Source organism: Mus caroli, unplaced genomic scaffold (genome assembly GCF_978045245.1).
Source record: "Mus caroli unplaced genomic scaffold, Mus_caroli_1 scaffold_15, whole genome shotgun sequence".
Taxonomy (NCBI): Eukaryota; Metazoa; Chordata; class Mammalia; order Rodentia; family Muridae; genus Mus; species Mus caroli.
This window is the reverse complement of record NW_028227270.1, coordinates 69,500,141-69,527,774: the sequence shown is the minus strand read 5'-3', so window position 1 is coordinate 69,527,774 and position 27,634 is coordinate 69,500,141. Positions and strand designations below refer to the sequence as shown.

The following is a 27,634-nucleotide window of genomic DNA, read 5'->3' as shown; positions in this document are numbered from 1 at the left end:
CATGCACGCAGGTACTCACACATGCATGTAAAATAAAAATGAGCACATCTCAAAGCAACAACAACAAAGGCTGGGGATGTAGATCAAACTGTTTGCCCAATATGTAGAAGACCTTGAATTAAACTCCCAGCCTCCTCCTTTCAAATATTTGAAGTGATATTTCCCAGAAGTTTAGGCTGTTGGTGAACAAAGGAAAGATACTACCGTGCAAAGGCACATAACATTCATTAGGAAAATACACGTTAACACATACATTGTCGAAGCCCTGGTCTCCAGGCTGTTCTTGGGATACTCCAAGACCCCTCGCTCAAGCTCTGCCCCAGGAGCCTTCACTTCCCTGATGTGTGCTGGCTGTTGTCATAGCCTTGGTTGGCTACCATCCTACTACCCTCATTAATGGGGCGTGTGCTGGCTTTTTTGCTAGATTCTCGGAGGGTCCTGATCCTCCCCAAGGGTCTTGGCAGGATGCCCGTGGGGATGCAGCCGGCTATATTCTGGAACATCTGTGTTCGAAGACCATACCTCATCTCTCACTTTGGGCCCAGGCTTTCGAAGAACTGATAACTGAATTCCCCTCGTGGGGCTTCATCAAGGATCGCCTAGTTAATGATTTGTGTGGTCCAGGTCCCCAAGTTTCCAGGCCTCTGACGGGGGTGGCAACACTTTCGGGTGCTGCAAGAGCAGATGAACCGGAGGCTCCACCTTTGTGCCTCGAAGTCCCAGAGGCGCTGGCGGGAGGGCGGGTGCTGCAGGCGGCTCCCTGGACGCAGGGGCGGACCCGGCTCCTTCCCGCTCGCTCAGGTCGCCGCCCTCGAGTCACTCCGGCAGAGGGCGCCGGCGCCGGTCTCTCTGCCCATCGGGGCGGGCGAGCTGGGGACCCTGCCTCCTGCGCGCCCGCCCGCGTTCCGCCCCCCCACCCCCCGTGCTCTTCCCGGCGGCCGGCGGGACGCCCTTGCCCCGAGCCCCGGAGTCTCTGCAGTGAATCGGTGCATCGGGGCAGGAAAAGAGGGACACCAGAGTGACCCTCGAAGGGGACCAGCCTGCGAAGCGCGAGGAAGGAAGAAGCGGACGCGTGGCGGGGAGGGGTTAAGGCGCCCCGGCCCGAAGCCCAAAGGCCGAGCGCGCGGCAGGCGACCCGGCACCCACGGCCCGCAGCATGGCTCGGGGCTGGGTGCGGCCGAGCCGTGTGCCTCTGTGCGCCCGGGCCGTCTGGACAGCTGCGGCGCTCCTGCTCTGGACACCCTGGACGGCAGGTAAGAACCCTGCGTGCGCCCTCCGAGCATCGCCTGCTCTTCCACCACTCTCTCGGCCGCCGCGCGGGCGCCGGTGCTCTCGATCGAGGGGCGCCAGGCAAGGCCATGCTTCGCGCGCTCGGCGCCAGCTTGGGCCCGTGCCCTCAGTCGCCTGGGGCTGGTTCCAATGAGCTGCGCTCTAGGGACCACTAAGTGTTTCCAGAGGCCTGGGTGGGCAGCGGCCTGGAGCTTTTCTTAAGTACATCCCAGTCGAGATGTGCACCGGTAGACTTGCTCTGTGTGACCCAAGACCTGGACTCCATCCTTTCTTCCCAGGTCACCGCCGTTCCAGTCCACATGCATCCCTTGAACCTTGTCTGCCTCCGGGGCAGATGCGGTCCTGAGTTAGTCTTTTTTCCCGGGGTAGTGGGGGACGAACGATCGAAGGTCTTGATTTCCCTTTTGTTGAAATTGGTGGCCAAAGTGGTGTTTGGTGGGTCCTGCTTAGCTGGGGGCTTGGCCCCCAGGATTTGATTTGCGAGGCTGAAGGGGGAGTGCCCTTCCCCCTGTCCTCGTAGTATTTTCTCGAGCGTTTCTTCCACCTCTGGAGGATTCTGTGTGGGCTTGATCAGGGCTCAGGAGACCCTGTCAAGGAGCACAGACGTGTTTTTGGAGGATACCTGGGTAGAAATGACTGTGGTGGCCGGAGGAGGAGGAGGAGGAGGAGGAGGAGGAGGAGGAGGAGGAGGAGGAGGCGATGATCCTCCCAGTGCAAACCCCAGAGCACCTACTGGCCGTCAGGTAGGTAGGCTCGAATCCCTACGCCCTGTTGGCTCCGCTGAAGGTAGGCACGGCCTTGGGCCCAGGAGGGTCAGGGACTCTTGAGGTTTGCCCTAAGTTTCTGAGCTGCGTGAGACGCGCCCTACTGGGACAGGGACTTAAGTGTTCCCCAGCCCCTCAGTGTTTCTGCAAGCAGGTGAGAGTTAAGGGGCAGAGTCAGGCAGCAGGACTCGGGGATTTTTCCAAGTCCTGCTGTGTGGGGGCGCTTTCTTGTGTCCGGTCCAAAGAAGGAAGGAAATGCTGAGCAACCTTCCAGGAGGGCGTTTGGGTTTAAACTGATGCTGATGGTATTTACCGTTTCTGATCTCTTGATTTGCATTGATACACCTATCCCCGAAAGCAGGAACCGCTGAGTGCAGAATGAGAGTGCGCTGTATCTTAAATTAATGTCATTACCAAACTGCCCCCCCCCCCCCGCAAGGATTCCCCCTTCTCCACCATCAAGAAATTCTTTTGAAACTAAGGGGCTATAAACTGGTCGCCTCCATAGGGATTTTGGCCTTTGCCACAGGCCCTTGCAAATCTTGCGGTTTGGGGTGTCTTGAGGTGTAGCTGGGGTGGGGGCACAGGATCTGCTATGGTAAGGGGGCAGGAACCTTGGTTGTTTAAAGTCAATTTTGTAACCAGAGTAGAAAAGCCTACTTGCATTTTGAATGTATCAGTTTGAGGACTGCCTTCACTTAGGTAGGAAGGATAATCGCGTCTGATGAAGAAAGCCACCGCACCCCAACCCCATCTGTGGGGGTAATTTATCTTTGCTAGTGAAATGGAACTGTACTCTCTAGAAAGACTGTTTCTCTTGTTTCTGGATTGTTTGCTAGTCAAGTCGATAGATAACAGGCATGTGCGTGCGTGTACACACACACACACACACACACACACACACACACACACGAAACTGTATAGGACATGTGGGTGTTTGAGATCTTTTTTGTTGTTAAGGAGAAAATCCCAGCAATTGGAGAGTTCTATACTTGAAAGGATTTGGGATGTAAAAACATGAAAAAATTATTTTAAAAGGATATATGTTCTTATTCCATATTTTAATAGAAAGACTCCATTCCCTAAGGACACAAATACCTGCTTTGGGACTCTGTTCTCTCGGGTAGGCAGGGCAGGAGTGATAGGGCTTTTGCCTTCTCCCACCTCTCATTTCTGCAGGGCCCAGATTGCCTCTGGCCCAGATCCCTGAGTGGTGGTCACAATACCCAATGAGTCTTCTTAGAAGAAAAGAAATGAGATCATCTTGTGTAAAAGACTTTGTGGAAACAGAAAAGATTTTGTGTGTGCAGTAAAACATGTTTTTCTTATTATGGTTGAGTACCAAGCAGGGAAGAGCTACACATTCGAAACCTTTCAGTGTTTAATAACAATTTCAAGTCGAGCCCTGGCATCCAGTGATGAAGAGTGCCACCCTGAAAATCCGAGCCTCACGGACTCCTTTGGGACATACATTATCAGGGAAGGGATCCGACCAACCAGGTTCCATTTAAAACAAAACAAGACAACCCAGAAGGTGGTTTTTCTTCTGGAGAGTCATAACCTGGGGCCTCCAGCTAGGTTGGCACCCTCCCTCTGAGCTGGGCTCCATCCCTGTGGCTGCTCTTGATTAGTTAACCTGGTATATCGAGAAAGCCAACAAGCTTTCTGCTTGGTATTTTTGCATGCAAAACCCAAACCCAAACCACTGGTTTAAAAACGTGCATTTCTGGGAGCAGTTTTGATGGCAATCCCCTGCAAAGGCTGGAAGCAGCACCCAGTGACTTTTCTATTCTTGTTGTTAAACATTCTTCCCATTGTTTACCGGGAACGTAGCTGTAATTGGTGTTTGTGTGACTTGCAGAGAGTCTCTCACTAGTTGCCTCTTTAAACAGATAGCCTGGGGAACTTATAAGCTTGGCAGAAGCTACACTTTATGCAGGCTTTTTTTTTTTTTTAAGCATCTTCTAAAGAGAATGGGATGAATACTCAGGAGTTAGAAGTGGCTTCTTTGACTAGTCGGGGAGGAGAATCCTTCTCGGAGGTATTTCAACTCTTCTTTAGAGTGAGTTGTGGCGATGGCCAGGAAGGGAAGGAGTCATTATGAAGCACGCTACTACTAAACGTTATGCTACCGGAAGGTTCATGGAGTGTCCCCTAAGGTGACATAGATCTCCTGGCATCTATCTGCTGGTTGTTTGGAGACCTGGAGAGGAAACAGTGATCTCCTTACTACCCAGTTGTGACCACTGGATTTGCTTTGCTAGACCCCACTCGAGATTCCCTGGGCTGGCTCATTCCTAAGTGGGTCTCCTGGCTGGGACTACTCTTTGTAAGCCATTAGGCTGTTTCCTCCTTGGGGAACCCCAGTGACTACTTATATGGGACCCTATTTCCCCAATGGCAAACACACAGGATTTCCAAGCAGAGCCAGGATTGTGTTTTTCTTGGGTGTGTGTGGTTACTAGTCAATTTGTATAAAAGGCTGTTGGGTAAAAGGGACCCATTTGGTCACTATGGCTTTGGAGTCTTGGATTTGTGCCATTCCATTCGTACCATCCCCTGGTGACAGTGAGGTGCTGACTGGGTGGTGTAACCTCTCCAGTTTTGGAGTTTAAAAAAAAAAAAAAACCAAAGCAAAGCAATTAAGGGGACTGCAGCCCAGGAGCTATGGCGGGAGCTGACTCGGGCTGTTGAAGGCCTTCTTCACCAAGCATGTATTTATTTGGTTTGGTTTGAGGAGCTTGCCAAGTTGGAACCCAGGGTGGAACAGCTCTGCTTACATGTACAGTGCTCATAAAAACTGTCTCGGGTGTAATCTGTTTGAAGTCATATTGACAGAGTAGCCGAGGAGCGGTTGGTTGGACCATGGTGGAGATTTTCATAACACTTTTCAAAATGGGATTGGTTTTGGTTTGGTTAAGCATCGCTGATGAGTTTTCTGGGGTACGTTTCCTTTAAGTTCTAATTCTGATATCACCTCCCTGCCCCCGCTCCCATCAAAAAAGCCAAAGGGAAGGAAATAATTACAGAAAAAAAGTTGAGCCTAATTCGACTAAGTAGCTTGGCCTCTAGAAGGTCTTAAGCCCCAATGGGAAGTGTGTGTGTGTTTAATTGTGTTGGAATGAGCTTCAGTAAGCTCTCTGCCACTTCTGAGATGTTATCAGGGGAGAATGTGGCTGCTGCCCTGAACCTCTGAGAGTGGGGGAGGGGTCCCCCCATCACCAATGCACCCAGCGTAATGGCTTCCAAACCCTCCTGGAAGGGCAGCTAACAGGATGTACAGTTAAATTACAGAAACATTTTGGCTTGAACTCATCGTAACATTTATGCTGTGGAGTATAGGAGCTGCCAGGCACATGTGACTATTTAAGTTAAAATTATTTAAAATATAAAAAATTACACTTATTTCCTTTGCCTCACTGGTCTCCTGGCAGGTGTCCGTAGCCACATAGGGCCTTCTGGGATTTGGTGAGCAATTGCATTGAGTCTGTGGATTGTGTTTAGTAGTTTTAGTTTCTTTACAGTATTGTCTTTAGTCTATAAACATAGATGGATTTACATCTTTCATGAAGTTCGTCAACCTTTTAGAGTCTGCAGTCTTTTGAGTCTTTTGCTGCCACAATTAATGATGCCTAAGTATTCTCTCTCTCTCTCTCTGTGTATTATGTATGTTGTTTGTAGAAGTTAGCTTGTACAAACTGATTTTTTCCCCTATGAGTTTGCAGAGTTTATTTGTTCAGATAGTACTTTGTGGATCTTAGCCTCTGTATAAGATCATATTGGATAGCTGCACAACAGACATTTATCCTCATTTACTTAGTTATTTTCTAATCTAAGACAGTTTAATTGCTCTGTCTTGAACTTCTGCCATCACGCTGAACATGTGTCCAAAGCAGACAGTCCTGTTTTGTTCTGATCTTGTAGGTAAACCTTTCAGTCTGTATTGTGTTCAGAGACTTTTCTTCTGTTCTCAGTTTATTCTTTGTGTGTGTATGTGTGTGTGCGCGCGCACACACACACACACACGCATGCATATATGCTATGTCTTCACACACACTGCAAAAGGGAATCAGATGCCATTACAGATGGTTGTGAGTCACCATATGGTTGCTGGGAATTGAACTCAAGACTTCTAGAAGAACAGTCAGGGCTCTTAACTGCTGAGCCATCTCTCCAGCCCCCTCAGTTTATTCCTGAACCCTTTGCATGCTTTGCCTTTCAGAACACATTGAAGCACCTACGCATTCAGACTGTAATGCTAAAGCCAGGTGCATGCCTGTAAGCCCAGCACCAGTGAGGCAGAGGCAGGTGGGGCTCTGTGAGTTCTGGGCCAGCCTGATCTACATAGTGAGTTTGAAGACAGCCAGAACTATGTAGAGAGACCCAGCCTCAGATGAATGAATGAATAAATGAATGGATGAATGAATGCTTTTGAAAAACATTACTTAGTCCCAAAGAGGTCCAGGAAATTAGAGCTGAATGCCAGTGACTAAGTCAAGCCTTTTCTAATACAAATGTCAACAAGACACCAGCAGGATCGAGAGAGAGAGAGAGAGAGAGAGAGAGAGAGAGAGAGAGAGAGAGAGAGAGAGAGAGAGAGACTGACTTAGTTTTTGTCCCTGTTAGAGCTGTTAGATGTGGTGCTTTGACTGTGTAGTCTTAGCTGGCTGGGAAAGCCAAAAGCTACCTGCAAACAGACCTTGCCCTCACCTTGGTAGACTAGACTTCCATTGGGAATTGGCACTTAGTGTGAACCGTAGGACTGAGCAGGTGAGACTCGTGCTTAGTGTTGGATCCAGACATCTCTACAGGATGCATGAGAGTGCACATACGCAATGGGGAATGGCGAGATCTGGGGGAGTAAGTGGAATTGGAGGCGTCAGTATGACTCACGACCTCTGTCTAGCCACACTGTATGTAATGTCCAACTGCAGGCCCATAGTTTTAAAACCATATTCTCTTTCTGCACATCAAAAGAGACAGAGTACTTTAGAGGGTTGACTGAAGATAAGGCCATGATTGGGAAAGATCAATCGGGGCTGCGACATGTCCTTGGGATAGAAAGTTGTCAGAAAAGATGTGGTGAGAACACACAGGGGCCAGCCTGGAGGCTCTCCAGCGGCCAAACCTAGGGCAATGAGACAAGCATGGGTACAGTGGAAATCCGTGGCTCAATACTGACACTCTGTGAGCAAGAAACCCACCGATGAGTCTTGTAGGGCTCCTGGTGGGACACAAGGTCTCTTCCATGGTTCTGGGAGGTGGTCCTACTTGGACAGTGAGACATAGGTCTACAGACTGGAAGCTCTTGGGGAGGGTCGGTCATCTTTCCTCTTCTGCTTCTTGGTAGTTGACGGTTTCCTTGGTTTGCCTAAGTAGTGGTGTGAGCAAGCACTGAGTCTTTAAGTGACAGACTGAGAAGGGAATGTGTCTGGTCGCAGGAGTTCGTGGCTTTCCTGATCTGCAAGTGGGCAATGAGTAACTAGACTAGAGAGAGCAGCCATAACCTTGATCACCTCATATCCTTAGTTTGGGTGACGGGCACTGGAACTTCTGTGAAGCGCGCTGAGATTACATCCTAACGGAGGACAAGAATCTGGTCATAAAGCAAGACTGGCAACTCAGGGAGGGTCATATTTGGGACAACTGTGTTGTATTATTAACTGTCTGTGTTACGAAAGGTAGGTAGTTTGCAGAAGATCCAATACAAAAGGCCACTAACTTATAAAAGGAATTTGACCTTGTCATCAAGACAGTACAAGTTGGAACCAGCGTTCCTATGCTCTTGACTCCTCCCATCGTTCCTTGATTCCTCCCATCGTTCTCTCGACTCCTCTCATCATTGACAAAGCGAGAACTGGTGATGGGAGTCAGTGGTGTAGGGAGTATAGCAGTTGGCTGTGCCTCTTGCTGCTCTCAAGGCTGATTGGCACTGCCATGTTAGCATTGAGTTTTACATGCTCCGTGGTCTGCTAAACAATGGGTATGTTCACTGTGGAGACTTTGGTACACTGAAACCATAGAAGATCTGCACTCATTTAAGCCAAGTAAGCAGTCCCCATTCTCCAGTGCGGTTTACACACCGGGCACAGTGATTATACATGAGCACGGGGCTCTGTGGATCCCAACGGTGGTGGAGGGGTGGGGTAGGGGATTTTCAAATCTTCCTGCATGGGACAAGGTAAGATCGTAGCAGATGCGATGTACCCTCTGAATGATTCCGTAAACTGTCTAAGCGTGCTTTTCCCTTTTCCCTCTGCTTGGGTCTGTCTTTGATGGCTATCCTTGAAATAATATCTTCAGGTGAAGAGGGGGTGTCTTGCATTAACTGAGGCTGTGTGCGCACGTGTGTGCCTGCCGGCGTGAGAATGTGCTGAGGCCCTGTCTTACTTTTTTTGAGAAAGATTCTCTTACTAACCTGGAGCTGATTGTTTCAGCTAGATTGGAGACAGTGAGCACCCCCAGGCGGCTGCCTACCCCTTCGCAGTGCAAGCCTTACAGATGAGTATCACCACACCCTGATTTTATGTGGGCACTGGGGATCCAAAGTCAGGACCTCATACTTTGTGTGGTGGGCACTTTATCCACGCATGGAATCAGCTCGCAGCTCCCACTTTCCAGTTTTAGGGGTATTCAAAATGAGGGTGATTTTGTTTGATTATTACACTAGTAAAGTTGAACTGTGGCTCCCTCTGCAAAGAGAAAGATACGGGTTGAGACCTTCCTTGGGAGAATAGGTTTCAGGAAATGATACAATGAGGTCTTTGGGGTGGGTCTCTATTCCTGAGTTCCCTTGTCCTTAACAAAAGGGAGGTCTTGGAAGGAACATCCAGAAGGCAGGTGATAGAGAAAGTGCTGGCCAGGGAGCATTCGCTTGGCTTACAAATGAAGGAGCAGCCTAGAAATGGCTTACTTGGGCACTCCTAAGAAACCACTCCGGGACTTCTTTTTCCATCTCCTCTTCCCCCCCCTTGATTGGCACGAGTGCCTGCCTGGGAGCTGCTTGTTGCTGGCAGTTTGTTTTCGCAGCTACAGCAGACTGGAACAGTTGGGGTATTTGGTTATTGTTGTTCTTTGTTGTTTTGTTTGTTTGGATTTGGAGACAGTTCCTCTGTGTGTAGCTTAGTTGTCCCGGAACTCACTCTGTAGATCAGGTTGGCCCCAACTTTGAGCTCCACCTGCCTCTGCCTCCCAAGTGCTGGGATCAAAGGTGTGTGCTACCACTGTCTGGCAAGTTGGGGTAATTTTTAGTGAATAAGATTGGGAGAAGGGTTATTGTGAGCCCACTGTGCAGAAGCCCCTGTGATAAATTGCTAGGAATAAATAAACACACATTTATTTGGTTTATAGTTGTAGTGGCTGGACAGTCCAAGAATCTGGTACTGTTATGTGGTGAGGGCCTCATGGACAGACAGAGCAAGTCCACCAGCTGAGATCTCTTCCTGTTCTTACAAAGCTACCGATAGCACGATGGGCCCCTCTCCCCCCTACTTCGTCTAATTCTAAATACATCTCAATGCCCTGGCCTCCAAATCCTTTAACAGAAAAATTGAGGATTGCGTTTTTCCAGTGTGTGAATTTCTGAGGTGCACACTCAATCCTCAGCAAAGTGACACATAGACACTTGAGCCTGTGTCCCTTGAGTACACATGTTGAGTTTGCTTTTGGTGTCGGAGCACAAGAATTTACTTGATAAGAGGTCTTGCTGCTTGTGTGTGTGTGTGTGTTGCTGAGCCTGAGGGTCTGAGGGGAGGAGCTGCTTGATCATCCCTCCAGCACAGGTCAGCGTTATTGTGGGTTGCATGTGCTTTAAAACAGCTTTCTCTAGTGGGTTCAGCAGCTTGCATTGCAGGTCACTGTGTGCCTCTGCACAACCCAGGCTGCAATCGATCAGGGAAACTGCTGTCCTACTGGGAGCTTTATGACCACAGAGCACTGATGACCAGGGTATACACTGTACTTCTCCACAATGTCCTTATGCATCTGAGACCTGCTCTCCAGAGCTGTCCAGATCAGCTGCTCAGCTGTCCCAGTGACCTCCCCGGTTAGCTGCCTAGGGAGAGGAGGGCCATGATTAGGTTTGACGCTTTGATGGAGGTGCATCCTTCCTAGGATCCTCCCAGGTTTCAGAGTGGACCAGATTGACCAGGGATCATGCAGCTCTCCAGGGACAGAAATTAGTTGCTGGGATCCTCCAAGGACTCTCCTGCCCAAACCCAGGCCCAGGACGCCAGGCTCCAAATGGTCCTTTGGCCCTTGTTTTCCTTACAGAGAGAGGCTTGGGCAAAAGCAAAAACCAAAAGCCAACCAAAGCAAACACCCTTACTGCTGCTGGGATGTGCCTGTCAACCCTCGTGATTTATGGGCACATAGGAGCCCTTTGAAGTATGAGGGAGATGGATCGGCCTCTGGGGATTGGGATCCTTAGGACGGCTTGGGCCCCTGGGAGACTGCACTAACTACAGACAGGAGAGGAAGGGGTTCTAGGAAATGCCCTTTGTCCTTTGGATAGCTCGCTTGTGTTCTGCCTTTTAAGCAGAGGGGCTGTTCCTCCTGCCAGAGAAAGAAAAGGGCGATGACCTGGGCAGGATGAGTGCAGACTGCAGGGATACTTGGCCAGTGCCTCTGGAAGAAGCATTGGTTCAGTGCACCAATGGGCGACAAAGGTGGAGGGCCAGGGGCCTGGGCGCAGGGGACTAAGTCATTGAGTGTGACCCAGGTGGCTGCTGAGGACGTGGGGAGAAGAAAGCGGTTTTTTATTTATTTATTTATTTCTTTTAAGAAGGGGCCCACTGACTGACTATTCAGGGCCGGAATGAGACTTGGAAGGAATCTTGCCTTCTGAGGGTGTTAACAGTTTTGCCAAGAACATAATTTCGTTCATGAGTCAGCTGGCTTTGATGTGCTCTGCTTTTCCCTATCTGCTTTTCCCTAGCTGTTTGCAAAACAGTGTCAGTGCTATCCTTTTAGTTAGGAAGCTTCATTTCGAATGTGAAACACCCTCACCCTTTTCCTTCAATGGGAAAACCCATTGTTATGCAAGGCCGCCCACAGTACCAATTACCCATCTCTCCTTAGTGAAGTGCTGAATCTGTTGTCAGAGGTCAGTGAGGGTTCTCTCTCTCTCTCTCTCTCTCTCTCTCTCTCTCTCTCTCTCTCTCTCTCAATCTCTCTCTTGCTATTATCCCAAACTCTGAATGCATCTATCTTCTTGTCCGAGAAACGTATGATTTTTAAGAAGAGCCAGGAGTCAGATTTCTCTTACTTGACCACCTTTATACAGATTGGAAAAGCTGGGGCTGATGGGAAAAAAAAAAAAGAAACAGAAAAAAATAGAGCCCAGCATGGAGAGCTGTTGGAGATGAGGTCTGAAAAATTCTCCTCGTCATTGCTTTTTTTCCCCCATAGCAAGGAAATGGATTCTGCTGTGGGCATGGGGCTATGTGTTAGGGGCGGGTTGTGCTGTTGAGTGAGCTTTGGCTCAGACCAACTCTTATTTATAGGTAGATATGCTTGAAAAATGAAACAGGGACGGAGAATAGAGAGTTGAACAAGCTGTGCTTGGCTTGGACCAAATTTAAAATTTTTAAATGATTTATTTATTTATTTATGTCTATTTTATGTGTCTTGAGTGTTTTGCCCGAGTGTATGTATGTGTACCATTTGCATGCCTGGTGTGGAAGCCGGAAGAGGCTATCAGATCTCCTGGAAATGATGCTACAGACAGTTGTGAGCTGTCATTTTGGTGCTGGAATCTGGGTCCTCTGGAAGAGTTGCCAGTGCCCTTAACTGCTGAGCCATCTCTCCAGCCCTGGAGCAGTGCTTATAAATGATGTTGAGATGCCCTTATCAGGCAACCTCTATGCTGTATTAGCCAGGGGTGGAAGCTGTCACAGTACCCAGTTCTACTGTGCAGTCTGAAGGTTTCTATCCCCTCAGGAGGAATCCCACAGCCACTAGCAAGCAGTTGGTCTTCATCTCCTTCTTCCTGTTTCTCAGTCTCTGGCAAACACTAATCTCCTCTCTGTCTCGGAGGATTTGCCTGTTCTGCAAATTTATTTCAATGGAATCATGGAACACAGTAGCCTTTGAAACTGGCTTCTCCCCCTTAGCACAGTGGTTTTTTTTTTTTTTTTTTTCTTTTTTCATAATTGTTTCTACACACGGCCACTTTAGAACACACACTGTGACAATTGTAACTTGTGGGTCTTCCCACATTATGCAGGCTCTGCTGCCTTGCTGGCTCCACACTCAAGAGTTAGGCCCAGGATGAGCAGAAGTCCAAGGCCAACCTTGAATACGTATAGAGTTCCAGACCAGCCCAGGATAGTGAGACGTAGCTCAGCCAAACCAAACCAAACCAAACCTAACCTAACCCCCTCTTTTACATTAGTACATCTCCAACTTCCTCATTAAAACATGAAATTTTCTGTCATTTGCATATGCACAGTTTATTTTTAGTTAATTTAAGTTAGCATACAAAAGAATGGCTTCCTCGGGGCTGTTTCATAGCTGGTTCTGATTTTCCTTCTATGCTGCACATTCCCCCTTTACCCAGCTCCATTTCTCTCTTCATGTCCTATTGTCTGCATAATATAGATCACAGGTCTCCTCCTTAAGCATTACATGAAACAGGCCTGCATCAAACATCTGTGAGGGTTTTTTTTTTTTTTTTGGCAGTTGTTTGCTTCCCAGAAGTGAAATGTCTTTATTTCCTTTACCCAAAATGTTTGGGACCAGAAGTGCTTCAGATTTCAGAACTGTTTAGATTTTAGAATACTTTCATACGTGTAATGTATATTTATGGGGGACCCACATCTCAATGTGAGGCTCATCTCTGTTTTATACATTCCTGACACTCGCAGCCTGAGAAGTCACTTCACACAGCATTCTTAGTGTGCCTGTCCTTCGCCTGTGACCTGCCACAGGCAGCTAAGCGTAGCATTTTCTACTTCTGTTATCATGGTGATGGGCAAAAACTTCTGACCTTTTGAGCATTTTGGAGTTCAGGTCTTCACAGTATGGGTGCTAAACTTGTAGGATTGAAGTTTTCACAGCTGATAACGTCCTTTCAGAAGGTTTTGTGCAGTCGTTTCCTGAGTTGAAGCATCTCATCCTTAAAGACTCAGGAAGTGGGTAACTCAGAACTCTCAGGAAGTCCCTGAAGCTAATGGATCCACAAAGTCCCGTTTCCTCTAATGTTACATAAACAATAAGAAGCGAGCAGACTTTGACCAGCGGTGTTTCCTGTGAGTTGTGCAGAGCCCTAGGGTTCTATGGAAGAGCTCCCTGTTGCTTTGTGCAAGGGGTGTGGGGTCCCAGGGAAAGCTTGGTGTTTTGTGCATCTGTGAAGAGGCCATTTGTTGGTGGAACATTTCATGATGATGTCAGTCGAGGTGGGGGTTGATGTTGGGCTCCCTCCTGAGGTTCTCTGGAAGTGTGCTTGCTGTGTTTTGGTGTTCATCCTGATTAGTCTCACCTTTCTCAATGTTTTAGACTTAATTTCTTGGGCTTTTTTTTTTTAACTTGTTTCTTTCTTTTTTTTTAAAATCCTTTTTCTTTTGTTTTTTTAAGACTTATTTATTTATTTATTTTTGGTTTTTCGAGACAGGGTTTCTCTGTATAGCCCTGGCTGTCCTGGAACTCACTTTGTAGACCAGGCTAGCCTTGAACTCAGAAATCCACCTGCCTCTGCCTCCCAAGTGCTGGGATTAAAGGCGTGCGCCACCACCACCCAGCCAAGATTTATTTTTATGTGCACTGATGTTTGCCTGCATGTGTGTCTCTGTGAGGGTGCCAGATACCCTGGAAGGAACTAGAGTTGTACACAGTTGTGGGCTGCCATGCAGGTGCTGGGAATTGAACCCTGAACTCTCTGGAAGAGCAACTGGTGCTCGTAACTACAGAGCCATCTCTCTAGCCCCTCTCTCGAAATTTTTAAAGCTGGAGTGTGTCAGCTAGGGGAGTGGAGTGACCCATCTTTGTGACATTATGCTGCATTAGAAGTCATCTTGATGGGGATAGTTTTTGAACCACAAGTTGACCTAATAAGGATCCCCATGGAGCCCATTTGTTTTATGTTATTATAATGAAATACATTGACACGGGCTTCTTAAAAAGTAAAGGAAGTCCTAGTGTTTGGCTCCCAGTCCTTCAGGGTAGCCTTATTCCTAGTTTTCTAGTGAAGATAGCCAAGTGGAGCTGGGATGTACATTCGCGTGAGCACAGCTTAGGAACAGGAACAAAGAGAGACAGAGATGCTGGGGTCCATAGTCCTCTTCAAAGGATCTCTCCCAATGACTCCAAACCTCCCAATGGGTCCCTCTTCTCAAAGGCTCTTCTATCTCAGGAGCATACTCCTTGGGACCAAGCCTTTACTTGTGGACCATCCTCCAACCCCAGCAGGGACTCAAAGAAAACTGTGGTGTCTATTTTCTGTATCTTTCATAGCCTCTTACTCCGTGGGTGTTCCTTCAGTATCTTGGTAGCAATGACATTGGTTTTGCAGGTTGGACTGCATGCTGTCCACTGGCCATGCCTTGTGAAGCTTTGTCCTTTCTCAGTGAGAAGTGTAATTTGGTTAAACTCACACTGACCACCTGGGCTAGCCATGAAGCTGCTGCAGCCTCGAGTAGCATTTGTCAATCTTCTGTGGCAGTGGCTCTTTTTCCTAAGCAGCTGAGCACTCCTCCCTCTCAGCTTCCACGCGGTCAGGCTTAGGAAACTTCGTATGTAGCGGCACAGTAACTTGCTTTGTGTTTTCTGACACAGCGTTTCTCACATTTTACCCTGGGGTTATTTTATTTTGAGAACTGCTAGGAGAAGTTTGGATGTGGAGGTTTATTGTTTCTGGATTTATGGAAACCACAAAAGGATGCTCATTCTCCCACAAGGTCACTCAGAGCTACAGCATGCAAACATACTAAGCAAATAGCATGGGCCCAGCAATCTGCAGAGACATTGTCATCCACTGTCAGCAGTCTTCCCTGGATCTCTCCTTTAACCCTACACTAACATCAAGTGGAGCCTTAGTAAGACTCATAGGTTGTGGATTAGTGACATTTCCACTTAATATTTTGAACTATAATTAGAATTAGAATTAGACCCCCCCCTGAACCCTTGAGTCATATCAAGTTGGCTCTGTGTTCTTTGGTCTATAAATGTCAGGTGGTCTTGTGCATAGGCCTGGAGAGGGGCAGCGGATGAACTTATGTGTCCTTTGTCCAGATCAGGAAGTACAAGTGGCTCCTTGGTGTGCAGGTTCACTTACTCTGCTTTCAGTTACATAAAGTTAATCATAGCCTACATGTAAAATGAAAAGTTGTAGATGTGAAGAGGCCTACATCTGACTTGGACACCAACCACTCTGAAAGTGTGATGTTTATGAATACCGTTCTTCCTTCCTCTTCCCTTTAGGGCACCTTTGTTTTTCTTGTGGAGCAGTTTCTGCTGATTTCTCCCTGTAGGAAGCTCCTTAAACTAAGAAAGTTCCAAAGCAAATTTAGTTAAGACTCAGGAAGTAAACAACCCAAAAGTCTCAGGAAGTCCCTGAAACTGACCAGACTTACAAGGTCCCTCCTTCCCCAAGGTTATGAAGCAGTAAGGACTCCAGAGGAGAGAAGACATTTGTCAGATGACTTTAAGTTGTGTAGAGAACTTGAGGGTCTAGCTTTTGTGAGTGGCACCTTGCTGGGGTCAGCTTTTGGGTGATATAGGTGCCTTTCAGTCATCCCTAATCCTGTAAGTACCCCTTACCCTTACTTCTGTAATTAACCAGAATAAAACTCATTGGTTCACCAAGTTGGACTTCGGTGCTATTATTACTTTGGTCTGTTATTGCTTCCCTATTTGGGGTGAGTAAACATTCATGTATGCCCAGGTATAATCTCACACAGAACCTTTGTCTAATATATCCACAGAATGTATGCTGCCAATTTTATTACAATATTAAAATTTCTATTTTATTGTCAGTTTTTATTTTTTTCTTAAAATGCATTTTATTTGGTTATCTATGTGTGTGTGCACATGGATAATGTGTATGCACACACATGTGCTCGTGCGTATGCATCTAAATCAAGGGACAATTTTATGGAGTCAGTTTGTTTCCACTTTTGGATGAGTCTCAGGGATCTAACCGAGTTGTCAGATTTGCATTCTCAGTCATTAGACTCCCTTGGCAAGAGCTTTTTCTCTCTGAGCCATCTCTCCAAATGCTAGTTATTTTTAATCTGACTGTGCCTCTTCACTAAATTAAACTTTGTCATAGGTAGGTGTGTACTGGAAAAAACAGTATTTATAGTGTTTACTACTGTCTATGATTTCAGGCATCCAGGGGGTGGGGTCATGGAATGTGTTAGCATGCCTCGATCAGAGCTCTGGCTTCTGATGGTGAATCCAACCAAAGCCAGCTGGGGCTGTTGGGTTTCTGAGAATGGGTCTTTCCAGCCACTAGAGTCTATGAATGGGAGTGTCCACAGGAATGTGATGTCGTCCTTCCTCTGTGTGGTACTCAGGACTCAGCATCATGGGATTGTGTGTTTAAAAAAAAAAAGATTTGAAGATTTTATTGTCTTTATGTGTGTGAGCATTTACCATATGTCTGTGTACCACATGTGTGCCTGGTACCTACAGGGGTTATAAGAAGGCACAGGACTCCCCCAGAACTGGAGTTAACAGAGAGTTGTTAGTGTGGGTGCTGGGAACCAAAGCCATATCTTCTGCAAGAGCAGTAAGTGCTATTAACTCCCGAGCCAACCTTCCAGCCCAGCTGAGCTGTCCTTACATGATAAGAGTACATCATTTGCATTGCTCTTGAGAAGGGAACCACAACAAGATACCCAGGGCAGCAGAGGAAGCATCAACCTTGCTTGGGAGAACTGAAAAAGGGGAGGGGAACAAGTAAGGAGAAAGCTTTCTTGGGCTTCCTCAGGAAGAACAGACTGTATAGGGGAGAGTTAGGGTTAGGGTTAGGGTTAGGGTTAGGGTTATGAGTGGATGGTGTAGGGAAGGGTTAGTGTTTTGGGCTAGGGCTAGGGCTAGGGCTAGGGCTGGGCTAGGACCAGGTGGTGTAGGGGAGTGTTAGGGGTAGGGATAGGGATAGGGTTAGGTGATGTAGGGGAAGGTTAGGACTAGCCTGGGTATGTCTGGTAGCTTGTGGCCCTTTGGGTATCTGGTTTCTAGCACTTGGTTTCATAGTTCAGAGTTCTAATGGTAGAACTCTGGTATGAATTTTACCAGTATGATTTTGGGCAGGAGATGGCTTGAAGCAGGGCTCTGGGACACTGTGAAAGGCCTATGAGCCAGCCATGGCTGCCCCTAAGATTCCCCAGCTCCTAAAAGGGATGGTTTTCATAGTCAGTGTGGTCTTACAACTTCCCATTTATCAAGACTGGGAAAGGGAGGCTGGGAAGATAGTCTAGTCAGTAAATTTCTTATTAAAGACTTGGGTTCAATCCCCACTAACCCACATTAAAAAATAAACAAACAAAAATCTAAAATAAAATAAAAAATGGGCATGGTGTTACATTCTTGTGATTCCAGTGCCGGGGAGGTGAAGAAAGGCAGGTGGATCCCCAGAGCTCTCTGGATGGCCTTAGCTTAGCGTAAATGGCAAGCTTGGGGCTGACAGGAGACTCTGGCTCAAGAGGTGGACGGCATCCCTGAGTAGCACATTCTAGGTTGTCTTTTGGCTTCCACACATGAACCTTCATAACGTGAATATACGACACACACACACACACACACACACACACACACACACACGGAAATTGTACAGAGCCCACAGAAGCCGTGTTACTTGTTCCTCAATGAAAGGAGAGCCACGACTCCAGGATCCTGTTGGTGGTGGCTTCTCTGCCCATGCATCTGTGGTCATTGAATTCTAGAGTGCTGTTCTGCCTCAAGATCCCCCCCGCACCCCCCTTCCCCGCTGAACAGAAGGGAGAAGTGGGTGAGAAGTTTCTGCTTTGACAAGCTCTCCTAATCCCATTATTGTTAATTATGAGATAGTCTTTGAAGTCCCCTAATGCTGCTTTTCATGCGAGGCCGAGACAAAAGCATTCATCAGATTTTTGGGCATTTCTTTCAGTCCCTTGCCGGAGCTTTGTTTTGCTTGCCAATTAAAAACTCATTTAAGTAATGGCACATTTTCTTATGCTGGAAGGTTCTGGAATGTGATATCCCGATGCCCAGTTTTTACTTACGACTATTGCTATACTGTGTAATTGGTAGCCATCCACCATTTACATCGGTGGCTATTTCATTACAGTTTAGAGAGATTAAATTAAGGTACAAAGTGAGTCTCTCAGTGGTACCAGCCACGCAAGGAGTTTGATGGCCACTGTGTTCACTTGGCACCTTACTGGATCCTGCAGGTGTAGGGCATCTCCATTGTCACAAGTTTCTCACCGACAACCCTGCTCTGTGCATTCGCTCCGTCATTTCAGCCACTTGGGACTACCAAGAGCTTGCCGAGTGCATGTGGGTTTCTGCTTTGCTGACTCCATAAAAATGCCAAGCTCCTTCTATGCTGAGGGAGCAATGTTTCGTTGAGAGCTCACTGTTCAGTAACTTGCTCCTTGCCTCCTTGTTTTGTTGGCAACAATGCTTTTGTCATTAGGTGGAACAACCTTAGGCATGAGGTGAGAATGAGGAGGGGCAGGCAGGAGAATGCTCGGTGAGATCAGAAAGGGTGTGGCCAGCAGGGCTGGGGGAAGCTGGACAGGTGCACAGATAAGTGTGTGCCACAGGAGGAAGGCCGAGGGCAGCGCTTCTGGGGCAGGTCAGCTGACCGACTGTGTGGCTGTTTTGTGTTGCTTGACATGGGAGGGCGTGCTACTGCTTAGAGAAGAGGCTCATCTGATGGTTTAAAAGAGCATCGAGGAGAAGGACATTTAATAAGGACCTAGGAGCAGCTCATGTGATTGCTTCTTTTTTTTTTTTTAATTTATTTATCCTTATTTTCTGAGATTAGGTCATACCTTGTCGCCCTGGCTGGCCTGGGACTCTATGTAGACCAGACTGACCTTGAACTCAGAGAGAATCAGTTGCTTCTGTTTCCCAAGAGCCGGGATTAAACCGTATCTTACTCTACATGCCTGGCTGTTCAACATTAGAGCTGGCCTTGAACTCAGAGATTTGCCTGTCTCTGCCTCCCTGGTACTATAACTAAAGGTGTGCACTACCACTGCCCAGCTTCGACATTTTTAAAAAAAAACAGGCATCTTGGTGTTAAGTGATGCCACAGTGGGGTTTTCTTTTTTAATTTTCATTTATTTTTATCTCATGTGCCTGCATGTATGTGTGTGTGAGGGTGTCAGATCCTCTAGAACCAGAGTTACAGACAGTTGTGAGCTGTCATATGGGTGCTGCGCACTGAACCCGCATCCTCTGGAAGAACAGCCAGTGCTCTTAGCTGCTGAGCCATCATCTCTCCATCCCTGACCACAGTGGTTTTGATTTGCATTTTCTTGGTAATTAGTGCTGTGAATGTTCTACATGTCTGTTGTCTGTTACAGTTATGGGGAGTTGAACTTTAAGCCTAGTACATGCCAGCCACTCAGTCTACCAACTGAGCCCCAGCCCCAGCCCCAGCCACCAACCTTCTATTTTATCCAGAGGAGTGCTTTAGAAGACGTAGCATCATTCTCCCTTTGAGGTTGTTAAGGGGATGCATGGGGGATTAGGTCTCCCTTCAGCATCCACTGGTTTTTGGTATAACACCTAGCAGTTTGATGCCTGAAGTTAATAAGAAGAAAATGAGGCAGGGTCAGGCAGGAGCTGGAGACACGGTAACAGTTTCACGTTGCTTTTCTGTATCCTTGAAACTGCTCCTGGAACGCAATGAATTATTGAAGATGGTGTTTGTGTGAAATGTGTGATTCAACTTTTCCACTGTCGGGCTCCTATTTTAATAACGGCTTTCTGTGATTTACATGCCAGAGAACAGCACTTGAAGGGAAACAACCCAGTGTTCTTTAGTGTGTTCAGTCCTAAAACTGACACCGTAATCAGTTTTAGAGCGTTGTCACTGCCCCTTAAAGAAACCTTGTACCCGTTACAGCCACGGCTTTCTCAGGGTTCCGGCAGCTGTGTGTGCTTTGGGCTCTGTGAGCTCATTTTTTTCCCTGATATTTCATATAAATACAATCATTTCCATATGTGGCTTTTTGTGGTTGATTTCTTTCATGCAATCCAGGGTTCTCAAGGTTCATTCATGTCCTGTGAGTGTTGGAACTCTGTTCCTTTCAGAAGTTTGTTTGTTTGTTTTTAGAATAGTTTTAAGTTCATAGAAGTATAAAGTCAGGGCTGAGATGGCTTAGCCAGGACCAGGGACCCGAGTTCGATTCCCAGAACCTCTGTAAGAATGTGGGTCACAGGAGTATGCACTTGTAATCCCAGGGCTGGGGAGGTGGAGTCTGGTGGTCCTGGAGGTCACTGACCAGCAAGTGTAGCTAAATTGTCCAGTTCTAGCCAATGAAAGAACCCATAACAAAAAGGGGAGAATTGTACAGTTGACAAAGAAGTTGTTACACAACCATGAGGACCAGAACTTGAGTCTCCATCATATACATAACAGACAGGCACAGGGGTGTGGGGCTGTATAGCCCCTGCACTGGGAGGGCAGGGAGGCAGGAGGAACGTCAGAATTTGCTGGCTAGCTAGCCTTGCTAGCCTTGCTGAGTCAGTGAGTTCTCCATTCAATGAGACACCCTCCCCACCCCCACAAATGGTAGAGACCAATAGTGGAAGAGTCTAATACTGACTTCTGGTCCCCACATGCATGTACATGTACACACACACACACACACACACACACACACACACACAAACCACACACACACAGACAAACTGTGCCTGAGAATTGACAGCAATGGTTAACACATAGCCTCCACGTGGGTACTCACATATACGCATGCGCACCTAAGCCACGTGTGTTCATGAATATGTCTGTGCATACATGCACACAGCCCCACAAGTGTAGGCAATCAAGAGAATGCCCCTGCCCCACACCTCATTTCCCTATTTACTAGTGAGCACAGTGCTTTTCTCAAAACTGGGGAGCCAGTGTGGAGGCACCATGGTGACCACAGTCCACCCTTTCATCCCATGTCACCTGATATCCTTTTCCTTTCCCGGGTTCCACTCAGGCATTGTGTTTTGCTGTCCTGTCTCTTTAGGCTGCTTTTAGCTGTGACAGTGTGTCCCAGTTGACTTGGGTGATGAACTTGGCAGCTTTGAAGGGCCTGTCGGTGTTTGACTGAACAGCCCACAGCTGGAGTTGGTCTGTTGGAAATTACGGTTTTAGTGGGGGAAAACTCACAGTGTCTTAGTTACTGTTTTATTGCTGTGAGGAGAGACACTATGCTCAAGCCAACTCTTGATAAAGCATTTAGTTGGAGGATTGAGTACAGCTTCAGAGGGTTAGTCTGTTTTCATAGCAGTTAGTCAGGCAGGCATGGGGCTGAGAGCTTTACATCTTGATCCACAGGCAGCTGGCAGAGAGAGATGTGGGGTGGGGGTGGAGCTGGGCCTGATGTGGAATTTTAAAACCTCAAGCCCACCTCCAGTGACACACCTCCTCCAACAAGGCCACGCCCACTAAATTCTTCCTAAACAGTTCCACTCCCTGGCCACAAAGCATTCAAGCATGTGAGCTTATAGGGGCACCCAGGGTGTTGCTTTGTTGTCTGCAATACATCTCAGCAGGAGTGCCTGCTGTGGGGGACCTGTCATTGTGATTATTCAAGTTCATCACCTGAATTTCTTTATTACGATGGGACAACCAGACCACAGCTCCTCTGAGCACATGTACATGCACATCTGGGCTGTCTTTGCTTGGCTGTTACAAACACAGCTCTGATGAGTGTCATTGTACATCTTTTTTGAAGCTTTGTCGGTTGTCTTTTTGGGTGTATGCCTGGATGTGGACTTGTCACAATGTATGGGAACTGTCTGCTTAATATTTTAAAGGAATTGTCAGACTTTGCTATAGTGGCTGCAGGAAGATGTTGCCACTCAATCACAGCGTACCAGCATTTCTTTCTCCTCAGGGACTCCCGCTAACTTGAGGGTTCCGGTTTCTTTATTTTTGAAGTATTTCTATTTATTACTTGTTTTGTGTGTGTGTGTGTGTGTGTGTGTGTATACACGTATGTGAGTTTACGTGTATGTGTATGTGTGTGAGTGGGTATGTGAATGCATATGTGTATTGAGTGTATATGTGTATGAGTGTGTATATGAATATATGAGTAGTGAGTATATGTGTGTGTGAAATGTATATGTGTGTGAGTTTATGTGCATGGGAGTGTGTTATGTGCATGTATTTGTGTGTGGGGGAGTGTATATATGTGAGTATATGCATGTGTGAGTGTGTATGTGTGTGAATGTTTATGTGTATGAGTGTATGTGAGTGTGTATGTAAGTGTATGTTTTGTGAGTGTCTATGTGTGTATATGTGTATGTGAATGTGTATGTGGCTGTATGTGTGTGAGTGTGTATGTGAATATTTGAGTAGTGAGTATATGTGTATGTGAGTGTGTATATGTATGTGAGTAGGTATGTGTGTGTGAGTTTATGTGTTTGGGAGTGTGTGTGTGAGTGTACATGTGTGTCTATGCACGTGTATGTGGTGGAGTGGAGATATCAGTGTGCCATGGCACATGTTTGTGGAACCTTTACCCGCTGAGTTTTCTGGCAGGTTTGTCCCAGGTTCTCACAGCCATACACAAGTTGTATTGTCCTTTTGATTCTGCTGTTAAAGGGGTGCCCGCCTATGCTGAAGATGACTCCCTACACTTTCTGTGAGTTATGAGTCCTTGGGCTGCCTCCATGATGCTGGCAGAAGGGTAGCTTCCCCGCTCCATGTATAAACAATGGTGAGAGTATGAGAGGGGTGGCTGTGTTGCTGCCTGGGTCCCACCGAAGCCTTGTTAGTGTTTCTAGCTGGCCTGGGTATCTCAGCTTTCTGTTGCTATGACAAACTATCTAAGATGATCCGTTTGTAAGGCGGAGTGAGTGGAGTCAGTCATGGTCCTTTGGCTCTGTTGCATCTGGGCGTCTAGTGAGGGGGAGTACCACTGAGGGAGGATATGGTAGAGAAAGCTGCTGCTGCTCGTGGTGGCTGGGAAGCAAAGACAGGGAGAGGAAGGGTGGGGTTCCAACATGTCCTTCGAGGGAATGTCCCCATCGACTCACATTTCCCCACTAGACCTGCCTCCGATAGAAATCACATCTAATACCACCAAGGTTGGTAGCCACAGTTCAGACTTCAGTGATTTCTTTGAGGGTGTGCCACATCTGCTCAGTAACTCACTCCTTCCTCTTTCAAGGGAGTTTCTTTCCAGTGTGTAAGGTTGTGTGGCCCACGGGGCCATTCCTGGTGAAGATACCTGGTCCTCTCTGCCCATTGCATAGTGCGTGTGTCCCCGGCCTCAGGCTGTCCTTGACTTGTGCTTTCCTTCGCAAGTCAGCCTTTGGGGGAGGGGAGAGGACGTGGTTTCTCTGCAAATCTTTTCTGTCCTTTCCAGTCTGTTGTAGTTTATTTTTCCTCCGTTGATTTGTGGGTGACCTAGGCCAGGCAGTTTAGATGGAAGACATGTTAGGAACAGGATAAAGGTGAAATGACAGCAGGGGAGACAGAGCAGAGATTCCCCTGGAAGCTGGGAGTTGGAAATCTGGGCCAGACACACAGTGGCTGAGCTGTGGTGTTGCTCGCCAGCTGTTGAAGGGAGTGGGGAGGAGGCAGGAGGGTCATGGAGAGAGAAATGACCTTCCCTGAATGGAAGGTGATGGGAGACAGATAACAACACACACGTCAACAAGGGGGATTAATTTTGGAGCCACCATGAAGGGGCAAAGCTGGAGAGCTAGGAAGAGAGGCCAGGTCTGTTGACTCGCGTTGCTGGCCCTGGTCGCAGGAGCAGAGCGTTTCCACAGCAGATGGGAATCCTCGAGCATTTTGGATGCCTGCGTTTTGTAAGGATTTTGCAAAGGATCGTGTTTTTCTTCCTCGTTGGCTTCGTGGAAGACTGCAGTAGTTTGTTCTCACTCAAAAGACTGTGCATCCTCTAAGAGGTCCTGCCAAATCCTGTTTCCTTTAGTTATGAAATAGAAGCGCCTTTCAGAAATCTCAGTGTTAGGACCCGGATGAGGGCTCCGGGCACAGCCACTGTCGGTGTTTGGAAGCCTGGTGTCCGTGTGACCATAGTGGGGAATGAAGTGGCCATCGTGGGAACAGATGGGGTTGGCTGGCCGATGCTTGGAAATTCTTGGGGCTTTTCATTTTTGATGGAAGGTGCATGAAGTTCAGTGGGTGTTGGCGGTTGGAATGGAGGAGGAGACTGAAGGGTGAGACCCAGGGTCTTTCTCAGGGTTATATCCCAGTGCTTCAGTAAAACCTTGAAATGGGTGCCAAGATGGTTAGAGTCTCCTTTCACTGAATATCATATTTTTATTCATACATGTTCATTAATGTATATGAATATATGTATCATAGGTTTCACTGTGATAACATATCTATCTATTGTCTATCCATAATCACCCCCATTGCCCTCTTGTTCCCTCTTCTCCCTTGGTCCCTACCCTCTTCTCAAATATTCAGCCTTCTACATTGATTTCATGTATATGTATATGCATATGTATATGTATATGTATATATATAGTTGTGTAATCTTGATGTTGCACATAAGAGAAAAAATGAAACATTTGTCTTTTATTTTTAAAGCTAGGGACTCCTTACCCTATGTAGTTCTTGCTGGCCTAGAACTCATTATGTAGTCCAGACTGACCCTGAACTCACTAAGATCCTCCTGCCTCTGCTTCCAAAGATGCTTGCTGGGCACCACCCTTGGCTCTTTGTCTTTTTATTGCAGGCTTTGTTTCTTTGTTTTTACGGTGTTGGGGAGCACGTCCTAGCACTCTACCACTGAGCCACATCCCAAGCCCCTAACACAGGGGCTCATGCTCCTGGCAAGAACATGGAAAAATTCCTGGGGCCAAAATGATTAGTGGCTGAGGAAACAAATTTCCATGATTAGATCAGGCCAGCCTTGGCCCTGAGCCACAGCCACCCCTCCCTCTGTTCCTGTTGCTCCTCTGAGTGCAGCCAAGAGGTGACTTCATATTGACCCCAGGAGCCGCTGGCTTCCTGAAGGCTTTTAAAGATGTTCTCAGAGGCACTGTTCGCAGATGCTGTAGTAGAATTAAGAAAGAAGTGCTGAGAATTACCCAACACTCAATTCTAGATCCTATAGGGAGATTAGGCAGGCAGACAGGCAGCTCTATGCATATTCATTCTCCAACCCCCCCTCGCCCCCCGTCCCCCGTTGGGGTGGGGAATGGAGATGTACTGAGCTCCGAAGGCTACCAGGGAAGGAGACAGATTCTTTCTAGAAGGGGTGACTCCTGCACACCAGGTGTTTCTGGGACCAGCATGTGGTAGTCACAATCCCCAGCTCTCATGACCCTGAGTGAGGTGGGCAATGTTTGAAAGTGAAGTGTCCCCCACAGGCACACATGCTTGAACACTAGCTGGTGGTATTTACTGTTTAGGAAGGTTGTGGGAATTTTTGGAGGTAGAGCCTTGACAGAGGAAATGGTTCACTGGGAGTGGAGTGTGTGTGTGGAGTTTGTGTGTGTGTGTGTGTGTGTGTGTAGTGTGTGTTATGCACACACTTTCCCAGTCTCTGTCTCCTGTCATTTTATAGGAATGCTGAGATTGCAGACATGCACTGTCATGACCAGCTGTATATGTGTTCTAAGGATTTGAACTCCGGTCTTCGCCCTTAGGCTGTAAGCACTTTACCCATGAGACATCTCCCCAGCCCTCTACTAGAAGTTTGAAGAGGCTCCTGAGAAGGAGAGCTCATGGCCTGGGAGGGACCTTTCTAGTGTGTTTGCCTAATGGAGCCATCCCGAGTTGAGTCCTTGAATAGCTGGTTGTTATAGGCAGACCTTGAGCCACTGTCGCTTTTACTTTTGGACACCAAGTAGAGGCATCCTGAAGCATCCACTGGCAGCTCTGTCTATGGCTCCTGTTTCAAGAAGGCAGCTCTTTCTCCCATTGCGTGGGCTCACTCTGCTGGGCACAGGCTCTTCAATACGGTGTAGATTGCATTTGGCTGTGTGTTTCATGTTGGTCCCCCATGAATCCCTGCATCCCAGGCTCCCAGATGTGAAATTGGTATATTCTTTAGTGATTTGGAGGGACAGATCTAAGTAGCAAGACTTTCGTGTTTGGAATGGACAGATCTGGCCAGGTGGCTTCCAGTGCATGTTATTGATCCCTAATCTACACTGATGTTATTGATCCCTGCTCTATACTGAGGGGCCCCAGGGCTGGTTCTTCGGCCCCACTGCTGCCCGAGCCAGACACTGAATTGTATGTTCCTCTTCTGATATATCGATGGCTGCAAATAACAAGCATGGCCGTACTTAAAATAAGAGCAGATGATTTTCAGGAAGAGCGTACATAGTACTTCCTTTCCTTCGAAGGAAATTCGGATTCCCAGTGGATTCAAATCCATAGGTGGAATGGAAGGAGGGACAGCCAGGCCTTTCCTTCTGTTAAGCGTGGGAACCTGGCAGGGAAGGCAGGCTCGGTATTCATTCCTGGCCTTCCAGTTGCAGGGAATATGTGGTTTTAATGAGAAGCGCTCTCTCTCTCTCTCTCTCTCTCTCTCTCTCTCTCTCTCTCTCTCTGTGTGTGTGTGTGTGTGTGTGTGTGTGTGCCTGTGTGTGTGTGTGTAGGCCAGAGGTCAGTCAACTTTGGGTATTATCCCTCAGCAACAGTCTGCCCTGTTTTTTGAGACATGGCCTCTTCCTGGGACCTGGAACTTGCTGACTGGGCTTGGCTGACTGGCCAGTGAGCCTGAGGAGATGCACTTGCCTCCCCAGTACCAGGATTGCAAGTTCAGGTTTTTACGTGGGTTTGAGGGATCAAATTTGGTTTCTCGTGCTTGTGTGGGCAGAGCTTTCCTGACTGCTCCGTCTTGTCAGCCCTTGTTTGGCTTTTGAAAGTAGGAGCTGAAGGGTTTACAGGTGTGTATGCAGTTCTTCATATCCGATGAACCCTTGGCACCCGTCACGTATTTGGTCCACATCTCCTTTGACACATCCACTGAGGATGTAGCTGTGTGGAGGAAACTTTCCAACCAGCATCCTGTGTCCGGGTGCATGCATCCTGCTCCCATTAACCCCGCCTCCAGAATTACACGCTGACTATGCCTGTTTGAGACAGATCACCTCTTCTGCAGAGGAGGAAAGTAATTAGGAAGCAATTTTAATTTTCTCATCACAGAGAAATCCTATAGGTTGTTTTTGGCAAAGCCGTGAGTTTCGCTAGGCCCTCTGGACTCTGGTGTTCCATAAATTCAAGAGGCTTGGGGTCATGGTGGTTTCTTCTTAAATTCCTCCTGCTGGCGTGATGCTGACGACAGCCAGCTCTTCCGTGATGTACTTATTTGGGGTGATATGGAAGGCAGGCTTGTCCGGGCTTTTTAAACCGTCCAACGTGTGTGTAGGTTTTATGGGTTTTCGTAATAAAGTTATAAGGTGTTTACATTTCAAGGAATTTGAATCAC

At 47.4% G+C, this 27,634-nt stretch overlaps 1 protein-coding gene across 1 annotated transcript in view; it reads left to right on the top strand.

The window, feature by feature from the left end:
* Window positions 1-934: 934 nt before the first annotated feature.
* Ror2 (ROR family WNT receptor 2) overlaps window positions 935-27,634 on the top strand; it is a 176,078-nt gene continuing 149,378 nt past the window's right edge. Inside the window, exon 1 of the mRNA XM_021180555.3 lies at window positions 935-1,253. Coding sequence (XP_021036214.2) covers window positions 1,157-1,253 — 97 coding nt within the window. The 5' untranslated portion in view covers window positions 935-1,156. The remainder of the gene's footprint in view (window positions 1,254-27,634) is intronic.